Below are 14,436 nucleotides of genomic sequence, written 5' to 3'. Positions count from 1 at the left end.
CGGCATGACGTTTTTCATCTCCGGACACGGAGCGAGGCGTTGGAGCGGATTCTCCATTTGCTTTTACTTTCACAGTATCGCGGAAAATAAAGCAGATTTTGGTCTTCCCAATGTTTCCACCCCGCTTTCATGACTCTTTTATCCAAACAATATTTGTTGACTTGAGCATCTGACTGAATGATCAATAGACGGTTATAGTTGGAACACTGACAGCTATTCAATGGGTTGGTGCCTTTTGGCTATACTTAGCAAGCCGCCTTGTGGGCACTCGCGGCACTGCTTATACCTATATTTAGCATGATTGCATTTTGGTACCTGATGATATATTTATCACCGACCGGAGCTATCATCAACATAATCCAGTTGCAGGTCGAACGAAAATTACTCAGCATGTAAACGATACAACAGATACACATGTATAGTGCGACTACGAGCTTGTTCAACATCCAGCTGCGGAATCAATGAAACTACCTTAAGATTAATACTAATCTATCTTGTCCCCATCTCTTATCTGATTTTGATCATTCTTTAGCGATACAAGCATATTTGGATAGACGGCAGTGCCAGGATACATGAAGACCGCTCCCAACGTATTTAACACGTCGAACAGGCAGACGTCGTCCGGTCGAAATGTGCACCTTTGCTTGACAATAATCGGTGAATCTAGACTTTGTCTCCCTTCAGCGACAAGTTGTCCTTATCCATGGGATGGGGGGAGGGAAGCTACGTGGCATCGTGGCCGTCGTCGTAGCGATCCCATCTGCCAAAAAAGCATTATGAAAGCATTAAAGTCGGTCCAGCCAATTTGACGGTAGTCAGTGGAATATTATTACCGTCATCAAGCCCATGTGCGATCCTCAAGCCGTGACCGTTGAGCTCAGACGCCGATCATCGCCAATTCGCGGGAGCTGCCGCGTGACCACGACCACGTGACGTGATACCATCGGCCACAACTCGGGAAAGTTGACATTGTTTTTGCACAATGCATTTTGCTTTGTCTGTTGAAATTTATCTGAGACAGAAAGATGATAGTTAGATACCTTGCTCTTGGCCCCTACCTTCCTCTCTCTACCTTCCTCTCTTCAACAATCGACCGATGCCCCACAGGAAAGGTGTACAGTTCGGGAGCTTCACCACCTTTCCTATCCCGTGTCATGGTCTCGCAGATCCTAATAACGTTCCGAGATTCGTCCCTCGCCATCGCACGTGCTTTCCCACTCAATCTATACTACGAAAGGTTAAAGTAAAACTGCATGAAACTCCTGGTACGCGTCGGACTGCCCTATCTGCAGCAACGATTAATGACCGTGGTGCAGCGTTCGGATCATCGTTAGCGATCTATGCTCTATCGGATCCATACCCGCGCCCTGTTTCGACAGTGCCATCGATGTACCAGCCTTGGTCAGAGTCTCATCACCGACGCGCTTCCCACTCAAGAACGCGTCCGACACATCGACGCGCTGCGTTTTCCTTCGGAAAGCTCAAGTTGAACGACAATGGAGAGGCGTGGATCGATCCTCAGGGGGGGTGGCAACCCTCCCCGGGTCGATGGTCAGGGCCACGGAAACAAGACGCAAATGTCCCAGTGGGTACCCTCGACGACGAGTGGAAATGGGACCCGAGCGAGAAAAGGTGGTCCAATCCACGAGGGCAGTGGCACAATACCCGAAATGGCTGGCAGTGGCAGTGGTATCAAAACCATGAACCAACGACTCAGGCGACCCCGCAGCCCGCTCCTGCCGAGCCGTCTCCTCTTCCGACTATGGCGACAAGACTTTCACATCGAAAGAGAGCTTCGCTGGATCTAAAACCCTCCCATACATCTTCATCGGCTGAGTGCTCTAAAGTGACTCCACACAAGTCAAAATCCTCTTCGAAGGAGCGGCCCAAGAGTGACTCATTTGACCTCAGAAGACTTGCTGCCTCGCTTCCGCAAGATCTTAGTCTATATCACCTTCATGTGGACCTGACGACCGTGCAACCACTTCTCTGGTCCATGCTTGACGTCCCTTCGCAGAAAACTGTGTCTCTGCTCTCAAGTATCAGTTCCGGGGTCATCTCTAAGCTTAATGTGCCGGCATGCCCGGGCGCAACGGAAATCGTTGTACATTCTCACCCTAGGTTCTCCAAGATCCACTTCAAATACTCTCCCACGATACAGGGACTGCTTGAAGGGATACGTGGTTACTTTTATGCGAATATCAGTAAGAAGGCGATGAAAATGATGACTGTGGACGATCGGAACACCGTTTTCGCTGCCAAATCGAAGCGCATGTTCATGCGAGGCCCGGAAGAAATCGAGGACGACTTGAGAATAGATTTATTGGATGGGTTTGTGGTGTTCAATGGCATGAAAGTGCTGAGCCACGACAAGAACGGGAAGGTCGAAGTGGCATTGGAACTTCGAAGAGAGAAACGATGGGATTGGAATATAACTTGTAAGAGATGAGCTGGCACTATTCTCATATGACATTCAACGTATAACTGTATTCTTAGCATCGTAACGCTCCGTCATCTATTTAAGACCTAGACGATACCTTTATTGACTAATGACTCTTATGACTCAATTCAGGCTTTAGTTTTACAAGGAAGAGATAATATAGGCAATCGCTGGTGTAAAAAATAATGAAAAAGACTAGTATCTGAGCAGAGATCAGCGAATATATCTAACGCTCTCCAGGCCGTGCCTTTGAACATCCACACTGCGAGGGTTCTGATTCATCTTCTAAGCGAATCGTCGAGCGGATAGAGGAAATGATCAACTTTGAGGAAGAAGAGCGAATGTCGCAGATGGGAGACAATACCGTTCCAGTCTCCGATTGATGAACAGTTTCGACTCGGCGGAAAAGGTAGGTATCTTCAGATAGCTCCTGACTCTTGCTGGGAAAACCTGGAGACGCGCCAGCGAAGTCGTCTTGTTTATTAGATAGAGTGCCCAGATAGTGTGTGTCGGAGAAGGAGCTGTTACTTTGAGGAAGAGATAGGCGAGACGAAATGACTGAGGTTAGGCAGCATCGGAGGCGATGGGCGATGTGGTGCATATTTATCTCTTTTACGAGATGCTCAAGTCTTTCTTCAGGAGATGCGCCTTTCAACAAATCTTCATTAAGCGGGAAACAAGAATCGTCTGACGTTTGAGCTCTGTAGGATGTATTGGATGTCGGCAGCGACATGGTGCAGTGCTTTTAACAACATTGGAAGATATTTAGAGACAGAGAGAGCGAAGAAGGGACTTACAACAATAGTTTTGATAGTGTATTGTAGGGCGTTCAGTTGCCAGAGGATTGATGGCCGTGGTTCGAGTGAAGCTAGTAAGCTTCCTTATTTGGCTTACAAACGCAAGTGACGCATATTTTCCTCGTTCTTCATGTAGAATGACATAAGAACAAATAGAAAGGGTATTTCTATCCAATATCTCTACCATACTCCAGCCCCACTAGGTGCTTTCCTGGGAGGGCGATAAAGACAAGTACAACGATGCTGCCCGACCTTGCCTGTCCGGTTTTACATACTTGTCACACCATTCGTCTCTACTTGGCGCATTTGAACTACCTGGGGCGTTACATTACGGCCACCTGCTAGCATGCCTTCGCTACTCTATGACCATAATAAAATACATTACGTGGACCAGAGACCTGAGAGTTCATCAAGTGCAGTTCCATTATTCGAAGTTAATGCCATCAATGAACTGAGAAAAATACCCATGAGCATTCATAAGGAGAGCGATGGTCATCAGCTATACCTTTTCGCCCACGGTCATTCTGCCGTTCTTCCTCAATTCTGAAAATGCTGGGTGTACCTCCAAATCCGCCACCGCCACATATGATGAGCTCAGATCTGTGACGGTGTATTCATAACACTCTTTTATCAAGAGAACGCTGAACATTCGCAGCCTCGGGAAACCGCATAGTAATGTCTGTAGACGTTCCCATGCAGCAGAGTGCTCGCCGAGTTCATAGAGAAGGTAGTCTCCGTCAATAACTATAGTAACGTTTTCGAGTGTATTGTCGGCTATGCCAGCAAACATGTCATGCAGGACGGTCAGTAATTCGAGGACGGCGCCACGGAAGGGATAAACCTCAAGGCTTTGTAACCGGATAGCCGGAACAAGCGACAGAAGAGTATCTATTAGAAGAATTAGCTGTCGCTATCTGAAGAGGAGAATGGACATACTACGAGGGAGACCATCCAGAAGACATAGACTCTGCAGAGTGGACGTATTCAAGTCTATCAACTCAGCGAGAGAATGTATACCGTCCTCACTAAGACCGTCCACGAAAAGAATATCCAGATGGCGCAAGCCGTTGATACAGAGCAAGGAATCGTTTATGAGACTGGTGATCACCGTATGGCCCATATGAATAACTAGGCGTCGAAGAGGCGGCCGGACAGTCTGAAGGGCCCAAGGAATGTCAATGCTCTCTTCAAAAACAGCAGCCGGCCCGCTACCAATCAATGTTAGGTCCTCTAACATGGGCAAGCAACATATCAACTCCATGAGCTTTCCGACATGAGGAAAGACAACGTCACGGAGACTGAGCTTGGTCATGGTGTAACACCGTGATAGGATAGCGTCTGGCGCTATACCACAGAAGCACTTCGCGTCTATCGACAGTGACCTTAATTTGTGAAGGTGCCGGAGAACGGAGAATATGGGCCCTACGTTCGTGTTGACGTCCAAGAGCGAAGTTTTGGCGGGAATCCGAAACCGTAGGTTCCTCGCCAAGTGGGAGATCCGAGGGTTAGCGCTGACGAAGTCAATGAAATTTTCAATGGTGCGAGTTCCTCCAGGAACGGGTAAAAAGCTGAGAAACTTGTACACTGGGACGTAGGCCGGCTCAAGGATGATATCGAACCGGGCAAACAAAGCGTCTTGTGCAATGCGCGACCATGAGCGGCAAACTACTGCACAAGAGCTTAACGTTTCTGCATCACTGCTTATCTGAAGCTCGTGGAAAACGCTGACGATAATGTCTTCTGGCAACTGTCCCGGATTGAGGAGTGTCGTTTCTTGCATCCTCAGCAGTCTACGGTGCGAGCAGTAAGAGCATGGACTATCATAAGGAAAACCTCGTAGACGAACACTCAAAGCAGAATCATATCAGTTTGCTGTGATAGTTTTGTGTGACAGAAGTGAATTCGAAATGCCGCCACGTTAACGGGAGCACAGCCACCCGCAGTTCTCTCTTGTGATTCGCAAAACTAATGAGCATTACTCTTTCACTTCATTTAACGCTCTGACAACTACCTCTGCAGCCACATGAACGGCCAACCTATCGCTGTATGCGACGTTCTTCAACGCAGCCTGGAATTTGTTGCTATGCCATCTGAGGAGCTCGGCGCGGATTCGTCTCTTGAGCGATATCCAGTTTGTTGGGACAAGATATTTGAAAAAAGCCGTCACAGCTTCTGAGGTGATGGAGTCTGCAGATTGGGGGCGATACAGCGTCGGCCACGGAATGTCGTTTAAAAGAATGTTTGTTTTTGTCTTCCAAGCACCTCTGGGAGACCAGCCGTCCTCGTATGACGTGTAGTACTGTTGTTTGAGGCGTTCGCTTTCCTCCGCCTCTTTTCGCTGTCTTTCCCTCGATTCCTCCTCCCTTCTTTGTCGCTCTTCCTCGAAGACCTGTCGCGGCTGTCCTTGGGTCTGTCCTTGAGTCCGTCTCCTGGAATATTCCTCCCAATGACTCTGCTAAGACTTGTAGCTCTTCTTTTCCTCATAAAAATGACTGTAACAGTTATACCACCACTGCTGTCAGGCATATGCATCTTCGTCGTGTTTCTTTTCGTCCTCCTGCCGTTGCCGTTGTTGTTGATACCACTCTGATCGTTTTTGCTCTTCCTCAGCCCGTTTCCTGGCCTCTTCTTCTGAACGCTGCTGTTGGAAAAACCGCGCCTGTTCTTCTCTTTGTCGCCTTTCGTTCTCCTCAAACTCCCTCATGTGGTTCTTTATGTAGCGCTTCTCATTTGCAGTATAGTTGTTGATGAATGCCTCGTGTGCTCGTGTTCGCTCGAGGAGCTCTTGATGTGACCATTCTAGATGCGTTGAAACCTCCTCTTTGAACTTTCTATTGTGATAGTAAATCCTGCCTTTGAGTCTTCTGTCTTCCAAGTGCTCTTGATGCAGGTACTCCAAAGATTTTGTCTCGAAACCGCAGGCATAGGTGTTGCCACTGTGCATATTCTGCTGCCAATGTCTTTCTTGTGCTCGCTTGAGAGGCTCAAGCTTCTGCTCGATAATCTTCTCTTGTTCGGCGACATATTTCTCGATGTAGGCGTCGTGTTGGCGTTGGCGAGCGAGGAGCTCTTCCTGGGTCCAGAACGGGTACCACTTGATCTCGTCTTTGAACTTCTTGTTGCGATAGTACACCCTTTGCTTACTTCCCTTCTCCTCCTTGGTCCTGTGCAGTCAAGTACCTTCGAGTCCACTCAAATCGCCCTAATTGTCCTGAGGCAAATGTCAGACAAGCCGCTACAGGCCTGTGCAGGTCATGTGAAGGGACGAATGATGTAGTCAACTGTCAGGAACGTCTGAATCATCTCTTTACGATGTATCTCCACATCGCCCTCTATGATATCGGAATGACAGGCCCTCATTTCAACTAGTGGCAAGAGGTTCACCCGTTTGCTAAAGTCGTACCAGATCAACAATCCTAACCGGGATTCATTCTGGGAGCTAGCGCATACCATCGAACCCAATCTGGTTAGTACGGATAAATTCAACTGCTGTGTTCGTCTTTTCTCCATCGATCTCCCAATCTCTGACATGCATGCCTTCACGGAAGAACAAACGCAGAGCGAGGCGAGACGCCGCTGTTATCGACACATCTTCAACATGGCTGGACGTGCGCGCAATAGTGTATTCAGATACTATCTGAACTCGTTGAGTCGGGTTTCTTAAATATAACATTGGATACAGGCGACCTACAGAGCCGATTCTACCAGAGAGTGCTCGCCTTGGGGATGTTGGGTGAAAGTCCTGATTGGCCTGGGGATACCGTCGATGGAATACGAGTAGTTGATTATGATTTCACCATGACATGAGCAATCGGTTTGTGATACATGCTTGCTTTTATCTTCGGCAGCTGATTCCTCGCTCTCTTTAAATTCGAAGGGATGAATGCGGGAGATGGGGCCTATCAAATCTAAAATATACTCTCAGAAAAATCAGTCGAAAGTCTACCATGACTAGAGGTACATTAGAAGCTATCAACGGACAAGAATGCTAAATAGTAGATTGTGTTTACAATGCATCACCAATTTAACACCTTTACACCTCCGTGTTGAAATCAAATGGATATGTCTTCAGCAACAGTTGCGCCATTGCTCCTAGTGGAATTTTCAAAAGAACTAAATCCTTTCCGGCTTCCTTCGCGAGCGCCAAAGCAGTGTCCCACTCAGCAGGTACAGTTTCAGTAGTGTGGAACTCTTCGTCCGTGAGGACATACAATTTCATTGGAACTTGTGTGTAATCCGTGACAGTGAGCAAAACAACGAAACCGCCCCTGCCTCTCGGCTTTTCCGACTTCAGCTTTTGAATGAGTTGAGCGTTATCCTGGATGTCTTTTTCAATAATGGCATATGCGAAATGGCGTTCGCGCTTCGACATGGGGATGGGGAAACCATCTGTGAATGATCGTTAAAACATCGACCGGAAGTTATTCATAGAGAGCAAGAACTGACTTTGAAGATCATCTTGTATCATTCGACAACGATCGTTATGACCATCGCCCCAGTCCAGTTTCTGGCACTCTTGCGAGCAATAGTACTCGAAACAGCAGCCTTTGCAACGTCTGGGCGTCCGCATGGGGCCGTTATCCGGGTGCGGACACTGGATAGGATCTATGAGTGATGGGCCATTGGAAATTATAAAAGAGAGCTCACAGCGTAGTACGAGCACTTTGTCAGTTCACGCCCGGAAGCCATATAATCCTTGAGCATACCCCAACGTGTCTCCGTGGTCTCCTTTAGTGCGGTCCAAGCATCGCCAATCGGTCCTGCCTCAGAAATGCCAGGTTTTAAATCGGCCGTATATAAGACCTTGCACAGTTTTGCGAGTACGTTACGATAGAGTGTGTACGATGTCATCAAGTGCAGCAACGGAACAAGAATCGCCTCCTTATCATCGGCGTGCACCTTTGACTGTGCCCTTAAGAGTGCCGGTATCAAGTCAGTGTCCAGCCCTTCGATTATTCGATCAGAACCCTCCTGAAACGCTCGTAGCAAATAGATTAACGAGTATTTAAGCAGTCTGGAGTAACCGGTCAGTTCATTGGGAGAGCAGGTTTCCTCTTTCTTGGCTGCGATATCCGCAATCCGTCGACAGATCCACGATACAGAGTGGCATGAGATGAAAGCTCGGGTGAACGGACGAGAATACATCGCGCTGACAAATAGGAATATGATGCCCCCGTCGTAGTCCGCGTTAGGCTCCCGCTCTCTGGCAACAATGCGAGCGCAGAGTTCTTCTACAATAGGTTTCTGAACCCAATTAAAAGCGTTCGAAACCTCGTTCTGAACCCGATTAAAAGCGTTCGAAACCTTGCTACCGAGAGTGCGTTTCTGTAGGATGTACATCATGGCTACCCTGACAATAGTCTCAACTTGACCATATTCCGTATGAATGCTGTGTATCCACAAGACGGTCATGGAAAAAGTGAAACCTTTGGTATCTCGCATCTTTGCACAGTAATCAGGGTCGATGGCTAGGGTGCCGAGGAACTCCACGATTCGAACCGTAATTAAGGACACTGGGGACACAGAAATGGTGATATCGGTGTGGATGAAATAGTGGTGGAAAAAATCGACAGCCCAAAGATATATCTGGGGACAAGTGATCACTAGTCCCGCTGATTTGAAACGGTCGAGAGCTTGTGGCGATTGAAGAGCAACATTAAGCGCGTTAAAGTAAGATGCAATTCTGTCCAATGATTTGAAGACGTCTTTAGGAGATAACTTGTCTATCATCTCTGGTGGCGGCAAGTATTTCAGAAACACACGAACGACATGGACGAGGTGAGGGAGCATGGTGGAATTATCGCGGGCAAATTCTCCCAGCTGAACAAGAGCGTCGCCTGAGCCTCTGAGAGCCAACTCCTGCGAAATCGCGTTGAGCAAAAGGTACAGTTATGTGGTTGAACACTCACCTTCACCTTCAGTGCGTACATTGTAGAGAGACGTTTGTATTGACGGCTCATTCGGCTGAAAAACGCACGGCGGGCGCGCCCTTCACTGGCAGGAGCGTCGAACAAAGTAAGCTCAGAACAAGGGAAATGCCGAATTTGGCCAAGCCCATAGTAAAACAGTATTGGATTTAGTAACCATATCGATACCGGACAGCCATGCTGAGTGATGTAATAAGTAGATAGTCTCTGATTGAGAAAGTTAATCGTGTGGCTCTTATAACGTTGAAAAAAGCGGAATCACGACTCACCTTGAACGATCTCGGGTCCACTTGATGACCCAGCCGAGTAGATATCAATGGAATTCGAACCAACGCCACGCCTCTGATGCACCGCCTGCAGGAGTATTTATTCAAGCCATGAATTTGCTTCAAGAGCATGACACAGAACCATCAATCATGATGTTCGAATTCTCGCAGTCACTGATGTCGCATCCGTTCAGATAGTAAGCGCACCAGTCTTGTCGATACGAGGAACATGCTATGCCACAACCCTGCTGGAAAAAGGGCTGGATGATATGTAGGATTGTTGGGATTTTGCCGGAAAGTTCTAGAAAGGGCAATCCGGCATCATGCCGAGAGCTGATGAGTAAGCTCGAGAGAAAGAGAAAGTTGTAGTAAATTCTAGATATAAGCCTGGAGAGTATAAATACAAGCTCTGTAGGAGCTGTAGAATAAGAAGTTCCTTCTATCTGGCCTTACCAGCCAGGAGTCTACCCCGAGGATTTCCAACAAGGATGAAAGGAATTCGGCTGAAATCGAACATGAGTCCGGGCCGGATAACCGCACCTTTCTTCTCGCATTCTGGTTGCATTCTCGGTGCCGGTTTACCTGCATACGACTGTGGATCAAGATTTCGAACTGTGCTCAAGCCACTGCCTCTTTCTCCAATGATGCCAAAAAAGAAGAAATATGGCTGTGGCGTTAAATGCTTCGGCTCGTACGAACAGTACTTACAGTTCTTCGACAAGGCGCTGCTCTAGTCCCCGTATTCTACCATTGCACCATTGCAACAATGAACACATTCGACCCAGATCGAGCGGTGAGCCATGCCTCAGATCAAAATCGTGCTTGTTTTGACCGTCGACGGAAACTGTCTGAAGAGGTCGAGACCATATTCTACGCGCACCCAGGACAGTATGTCCGGGAAGTTGTCGTTGCCGGGGTGAGCGTGGGTACGAACGCACACGAAAGGCTTCTCAGAGCCTGGCTCGTGCTAAGCAAAGCTGGCGAGAAAGCGGGGGATCCAGCCGTGGTTGACGCCCTCAGACGGTGGACCGAAAGACATTTGGTAAAGTCAAAATGGCTACATGGAGGTATCGAAGTTGTTGGAGAGGTGAGAGCGACCATGTCTCATGGGCGAGGATAATCCTCATTTTGTGTTTAGTTGCCAAAGTCGTCCACTGGAAAGACGTTACGTCGCGTTTTGGTAGACGATTATGAACGGCGGGTGGGCGTGATGGTAAAAGGAAAACTTTGAATACTATTCTATTAGGTGAGAGGTTTTAGATAGAAGTAACATCTGTGGCTAACCATGGACAGTCGATACCTCGTTGCTGATAAAAATTCTTGCCATTCAAATCTTGGTCCTGTTCGTCTAATCGGTTCTCTTCTATTGATTCACAACGTACATATGTGTATCTATATTCCGACACCAACTACTTCAAGTTTACTTACTCACCTTCTTTATCTTTTTCATCAAGCAAAAATGACATCCCCATATTGACACAGGGTCTTGTGTTCGAAAGTGCCCAATGGGATCACCGTTTACCAACAGAGGATATGCGCGTGGCTCATCCTGCTTTGCCAAGTCTGATGGTTGTATACTAGGACGTTGTTGTCTTATCGAACATATTCCTATGTGACATTTCCGGAGGCTTTTTCATTTCTGGCCACTGGCTGTCCGGGCCTGTGTACTTTTTCAGATTCCTTAATGGGAATGCAAACTTGTCGACTGAACGGTGACCGGGTTCCCTTCGGGTCGTTCACCAAAGCGATTATACCGTTCAGAGGCACCCGAAATGGTACGTTAAGCATCACGTTCTCCCTTCCCCACTGACCTCTTCCTCTTAGACAAGTTCTCGGGCCTGAAAGTACTCATCTTTGGATTCGGAAAAGGTATGGAGGTTTAGGATATCTGGTTGCCATCAGACTTAGAAGACGCATATGAAGACTTATGACATCCCTTAGGGAAGAGATCGGGCATTTCGATGCCATCGATTAACGGTATCGCAGCGCCAGGTGGTAACGTCGAGATGTCAACAAAGTAATTCTCTGGGGGGGCTTTTGCGTCACCTATGATACGGAGGAGGATGGGTTTTCACCTGTGGAATGCTTTCGAAAGAGTTTGGGGTCAACTTGATGCACAAAGGACTGGTTCAAGGACTGAGGTACGAGCAGACAGGATTTATCGGGCCGATGAATCCCTTCTTTATCGATCTGAGCTCAGAGTAAGTATTTTTTTTTCCGAAGCGGTCCTAGTATGTCTCCCAAATCAAGCTTTCGATTCACGTGATCTGAAACGATCTCTGCGAGTATCTATAAAGCAGCTTGCCAGGCTACGCTGTCGTTTACCTCAGTCTGTTGCTACTAGCGCCTGCTGTGACTTGAGCAATGATCAGTCTCGATGTTATTGACGACGATACATTGGGAAACATACTTCAATATCTGCGCCCTTACTCCCCAACTTCCTCGTCACTCAGGATCTTCAGAGATCGTTTGGCACTGGCTCGCGCATCCGCTCGTTTTCGCGATTTATGCCTTCGTGTCGTCTACCGAAACTGATTATATTCTGGGATCCTTTTCGCAATGCACCCAAGTTTCCACCATCTTCACGTTGGAAATACATCCTGTGTGTAGCAACATCGTGTCCTGACGTGGCGTGCGCTCCCTGCACTTCAAAACAGTCAGATAAACTATCGCATTGTTGCGAGCCTTTTGGCCATATTCCGACGAGCTTTTATTTATTGAGCAGGACTGGATTAAGCCCACCTCCCAGGTGGCTGCTGCCCTTCCTTCGACGCGCTTGAAAACCTTCTGCCTTGAGGTCGCTGATATGTACGGTGTCTTCCGACGAGGTATATGGCATGGATTTGTCGAAGCCATACTGCTTTCTCCCTCGTTAGAATTTTTGGAGTTCGACCATGCTCCCTGGATCTCCGGTTCGGAAAAATTCCTTTCCATTAGCTTGCACCACACTGGCATTCGTCAATTCGTCTATTGTTCCCCTTTCTCAGATGACTCTCGGTTCCGTCCTGAATACGGTAGGAGGAGACTAGAGCAGCTCGATGTAGAGGTTCATAACCTTGGTATTTTGCTCGATGCTTTTCGAGAGACGTTCGAAGTGCTCGAATTGCCAGCTGAGCTAGCAAGGTACCTCCTACTAGAGCCGTTTCCCTCCTTACAAGAGCTTCTCTTCTGCCGCCTTGCATTCCCTCTGGTCCCGAGTTACGTCTGAATATCGAAAAAGCCGATACGGATCCGCGGAAGCAGCTCGATACCACAAATCCAGCTTCTGTTCCTCTGGATCAGCTGACTATCAGCATTCCCTCGCTCCAGCGCACATTCAGATTACGTCCAGGCCTCTCACCACCCGACTGGCTAGTTGCCTTGTGGAAATGGGATGACTATCGGATCTCTCGTTCCTGTGGGTCGGTAATTTCCGGATAGTATGCATAGTAGGACGGGAATTGCGATGCTTCCTCCATGAGTTGCAGATAGCAAAAAACTTGCATGCCGCTAGTAGGAAAACTACTATAGCAGATCACAGCATTTGCGATCCAATCTTGGCCTTATCGAATGCTTGAATCGTCGTCGGCGACTGGTAGCACGAACAATTTAGCGGTCAGATTTACGCAGGCATGATATATCAACCTTAAATGATTTTCGACGTTGTCTTTTATGCGGAAAACTATGAACTTCAAGTTTGACCATGGCTAATTGTTCAGTCTTCAGTCTTGACTCCTCTGCAAGCCGATACTAGTACTACGACACGGATGCAAGAGCTATAACACCGACAGGGCTAACAGCTTTCCACAGTTTGGGACCCTCTGATCGACGCAGTAGCAACGTAAATCAGATGTGTTTTAGCATCAATCACCGTGAATTATCATGCACGAAGAAAGTTGTTGTATATGTAAAATACTATCAGATCTTGCACAGAATGCTGTTCCTTAAGATGCACCCTCTGAAAATTGACCATGGCTGCCTGAATCTTGTCTGTGTCGATCTCGGAGCGAGCTGGATGGAGCAAAAAGGTAGCCGGCACGTAGCTGGGGGTTTCCCTGGATCCTAGAACGATTTCACGTCGAGCGAACGGGCACAGAGGTGAACGCCCTGCGAGATTTACAAGAATATGGATAAACAGACAGATAAATTACGAGCCATTTGAACGCATGAAATCCCAAATAAGGACATTTCTGGTCAGCAGGAAAGACGAGGACACGACGACGGCCCTACCGATACCGATGATTGGGCCTTCCGATTTTGCGGGAGAAAGGTGAACCATGCTAAGATGAGATATATTACAAAGATCGTCAATATTTATGAAGAACCGTAGCGATGCAGCGCCACAGGACAACGTGACGGTACAGAGGGATATATGTGTAACGAGTCGATGCCTCGAGACCTTTTTGCTTACCCTTATTTGCCTATTTGCCTATGAGCTTACTTAGTATTTGATTTACCACCGAACCCATATATAATGTAGCTAGTTCCTTTGTACCGGGTCGGACTTTCCCAATCAACAGTCTATAAAACCTGTCTATGATCGTGCTGAGTTCCTCATGTGAGTGGTGACCTTGGTGCCACTCTCACATATTTTTGATAGTACATTGACTGTATCTTGCTTTACTTCTTACTCTCTTAGCTGTGCTTATCCTCTTAATCCTAGACTCTTCATCATCTTCTGGAACCCTGAAGTCTGGTCAACCAAGGACAATCCAAATCCTGATGAAGCACCAACCAACAACCCCAAAAGTCACTTTGCCTCAGTGAAGGATGTCTCATTACAACTTTCAGAGTCAGCAAAGTTACAGTCCTCTTTCAGGAGTACCAGGTGAGTCTATTCATCTGAACCAAAGACTGATCCATCAGTAGTCCAAAACAGCACTGCAAGTGCTCTGGAAAGTGTTCTACTAGCTGCAAGCTGTAAGCCAGCTACTGGAGACACAGAGCTGGGGCATTCCAACTCCTCCTGTGTGATGGATGAGGATAAAAAATTTTCTGGCTCCTCAGAAGAGCCAGAGGGTGTCAGA

General features: G+C 47.5%; 7 protein-coding genes across 7 annotated transcripts; 3 read left to right on the top strand and 4 right to left on the bottom strand.

Moving 5' to 3' along the window:
• Positions 1-995: 995 nt before the first annotated feature.
• Positions 996-2,524, top strand: BT62DRAFT_60693 (uncharacterized protein). The gene is made up of 2 exons (XM_043181579.1): positions 996-1,265; positions 1,317-2,524. Exons 1-2 carry the CDS (start codon positions 1,097-1,099, stop codon positions 2,447-2,449), a joined length of 1,302 nt encoding a protein of 433 aa, XP_043040592.1. The 5' UTR covers positions 996-1,096; the 3' UTR covers positions 2,450-2,524.
• A 142-nt stretch (positions 2,525-2,666) lies between these two features.
• Positions 2,667-3,173, bottom strand: BT62DRAFT_1004668 (uncharacterized protein; the record flags this gene model as incomplete). Its single annotated transcript, XM_043177058.1, has 1 exon — positions 2,667-3,173. The coding sequence occupies one exon, from the start codon at positions 3,171-3,173 to the stop codon at positions 2,667-2,669; it is 507 nt and encodes a 168-aa protein (XP_043040591.1).
• Positions 3,174-3,957: 784 nt separating this feature from the next.
• BT62DRAFT_60682 (uncharacterized protein) lies at positions 3,958-5,145 on the bottom strand. The gene is made up of 5 exons (XM_043181578.1): positions 5,084-5,145; positions 4,264-5,027; positions 4,174-4,204; positions 4,079-4,125; positions 3,958-4,011 (listed from the first exon to the last, which is right to left on the bottom strand). Coding segments are annotated over exons 2-4 (786 nt in total). The 5' UTR covers positions 5,018-5,027; positions 5,084-5,145; the 3' UTR covers positions 3,958-4,011; positions 4,079-4,124.
• A 507-nt stretch (positions 5,146-5,652) lies between these two features.
• On the bottom strand, positions 5,653-6,190 carry BT62DRAFT_930928 (uncharacterized protein). Its single transcript, XM_043186037.1, has one exon. The coding sequence runs from the start codon at positions 6,179-6,181 to the stop codon at positions 5,756-5,758; it is 426 nt and encodes a 141-aa protein (XP_043040589.1). The 5' UTR covers positions 6,182-6,190; the 3' UTR covers positions 5,653-5,755.
• An 829-nt stretch (positions 6,191-7,019) lies between these two features.
• BT62DRAFT_60568 (uncharacterized protein) lies at positions 7,020-9,841 on the bottom strand. The gene is made up of 5 exons (XM_043181572.1): positions 9,434-9,841; positions 9,147-9,371; positions 7,885-9,096; positions 7,684-7,831; positions 7,020-7,626 (listed from the first exon to the last, which is right to left on the bottom strand). Exons 1-5 carry the CDS (start codon positions 9,560-9,562, stop codon positions 7,271-7,273), a joined length of 2,070 nt encoding a protein of 689 aa, XP_043040588.1. The 5' UTR covers positions 9,563-9,841; the 3' UTR covers positions 7,020-7,270.
• Positions 9,842-10,053: 212 nt separating this feature from the next.
• BT62DRAFT_930924 (uncharacterized protein) lies at positions 10,054-10,909 on the top strand. Its single transcript, XM_043186036.1, has 4 exons — positions 10,054-10,223; positions 10,272-10,517; positions 10,569-10,676; positions 10,724-10,909. The coding sequence occupies exons 1-3, from the start codon at positions 10,197-10,199 to the stop codon at positions 10,659-10,661; spliced, it is 366 nt and encodes a 121-aa protein (XP_043040587.1). The 5' UTR covers positions 10,054-10,196; the 3' UTR covers positions 10,662-10,676; positions 10,724-10,909.
• An 898-nt stretch (positions 10,910-11,807) lies between these two features.
• Positions 11,808-12,638, top strand: BT62DRAFT_919067 (uncharacterized protein; the record flags this gene model as incomplete). Its single annotated transcript, XM_043184124.1, has 2 exons — positions 11,808-12,032; positions 12,156-12,638. 2 exons carry the CDS (start codon positions 11,808-11,810, stop codon positions 12,636-12,638), a joined length of 708 nt encoding a protein of 235 aa, XP_043040586.1.
• Between the last annotated feature and the right edge of the window lie 1,798 nt (positions 12,639-14,436).

The sequence above is a fragment of the Guyanagaster necrorhizus genome (assembly GCF_019112545.1).
Source record: "Guyanagaster necrorhizus MCA 3950 unplaced genomic scaffold BT62scaffold_10, whole genome shotgun sequence".
NCBI lineage: Eukaryota > Fungi > Basidiomycota > Agaricomycetes > Agaricales > Physalacriaceae > Guyanagaster > Guyanagaster necrorhizus.
This window is presented reverse-complemented; position numbering and strand designations above follow the sequence as displayed.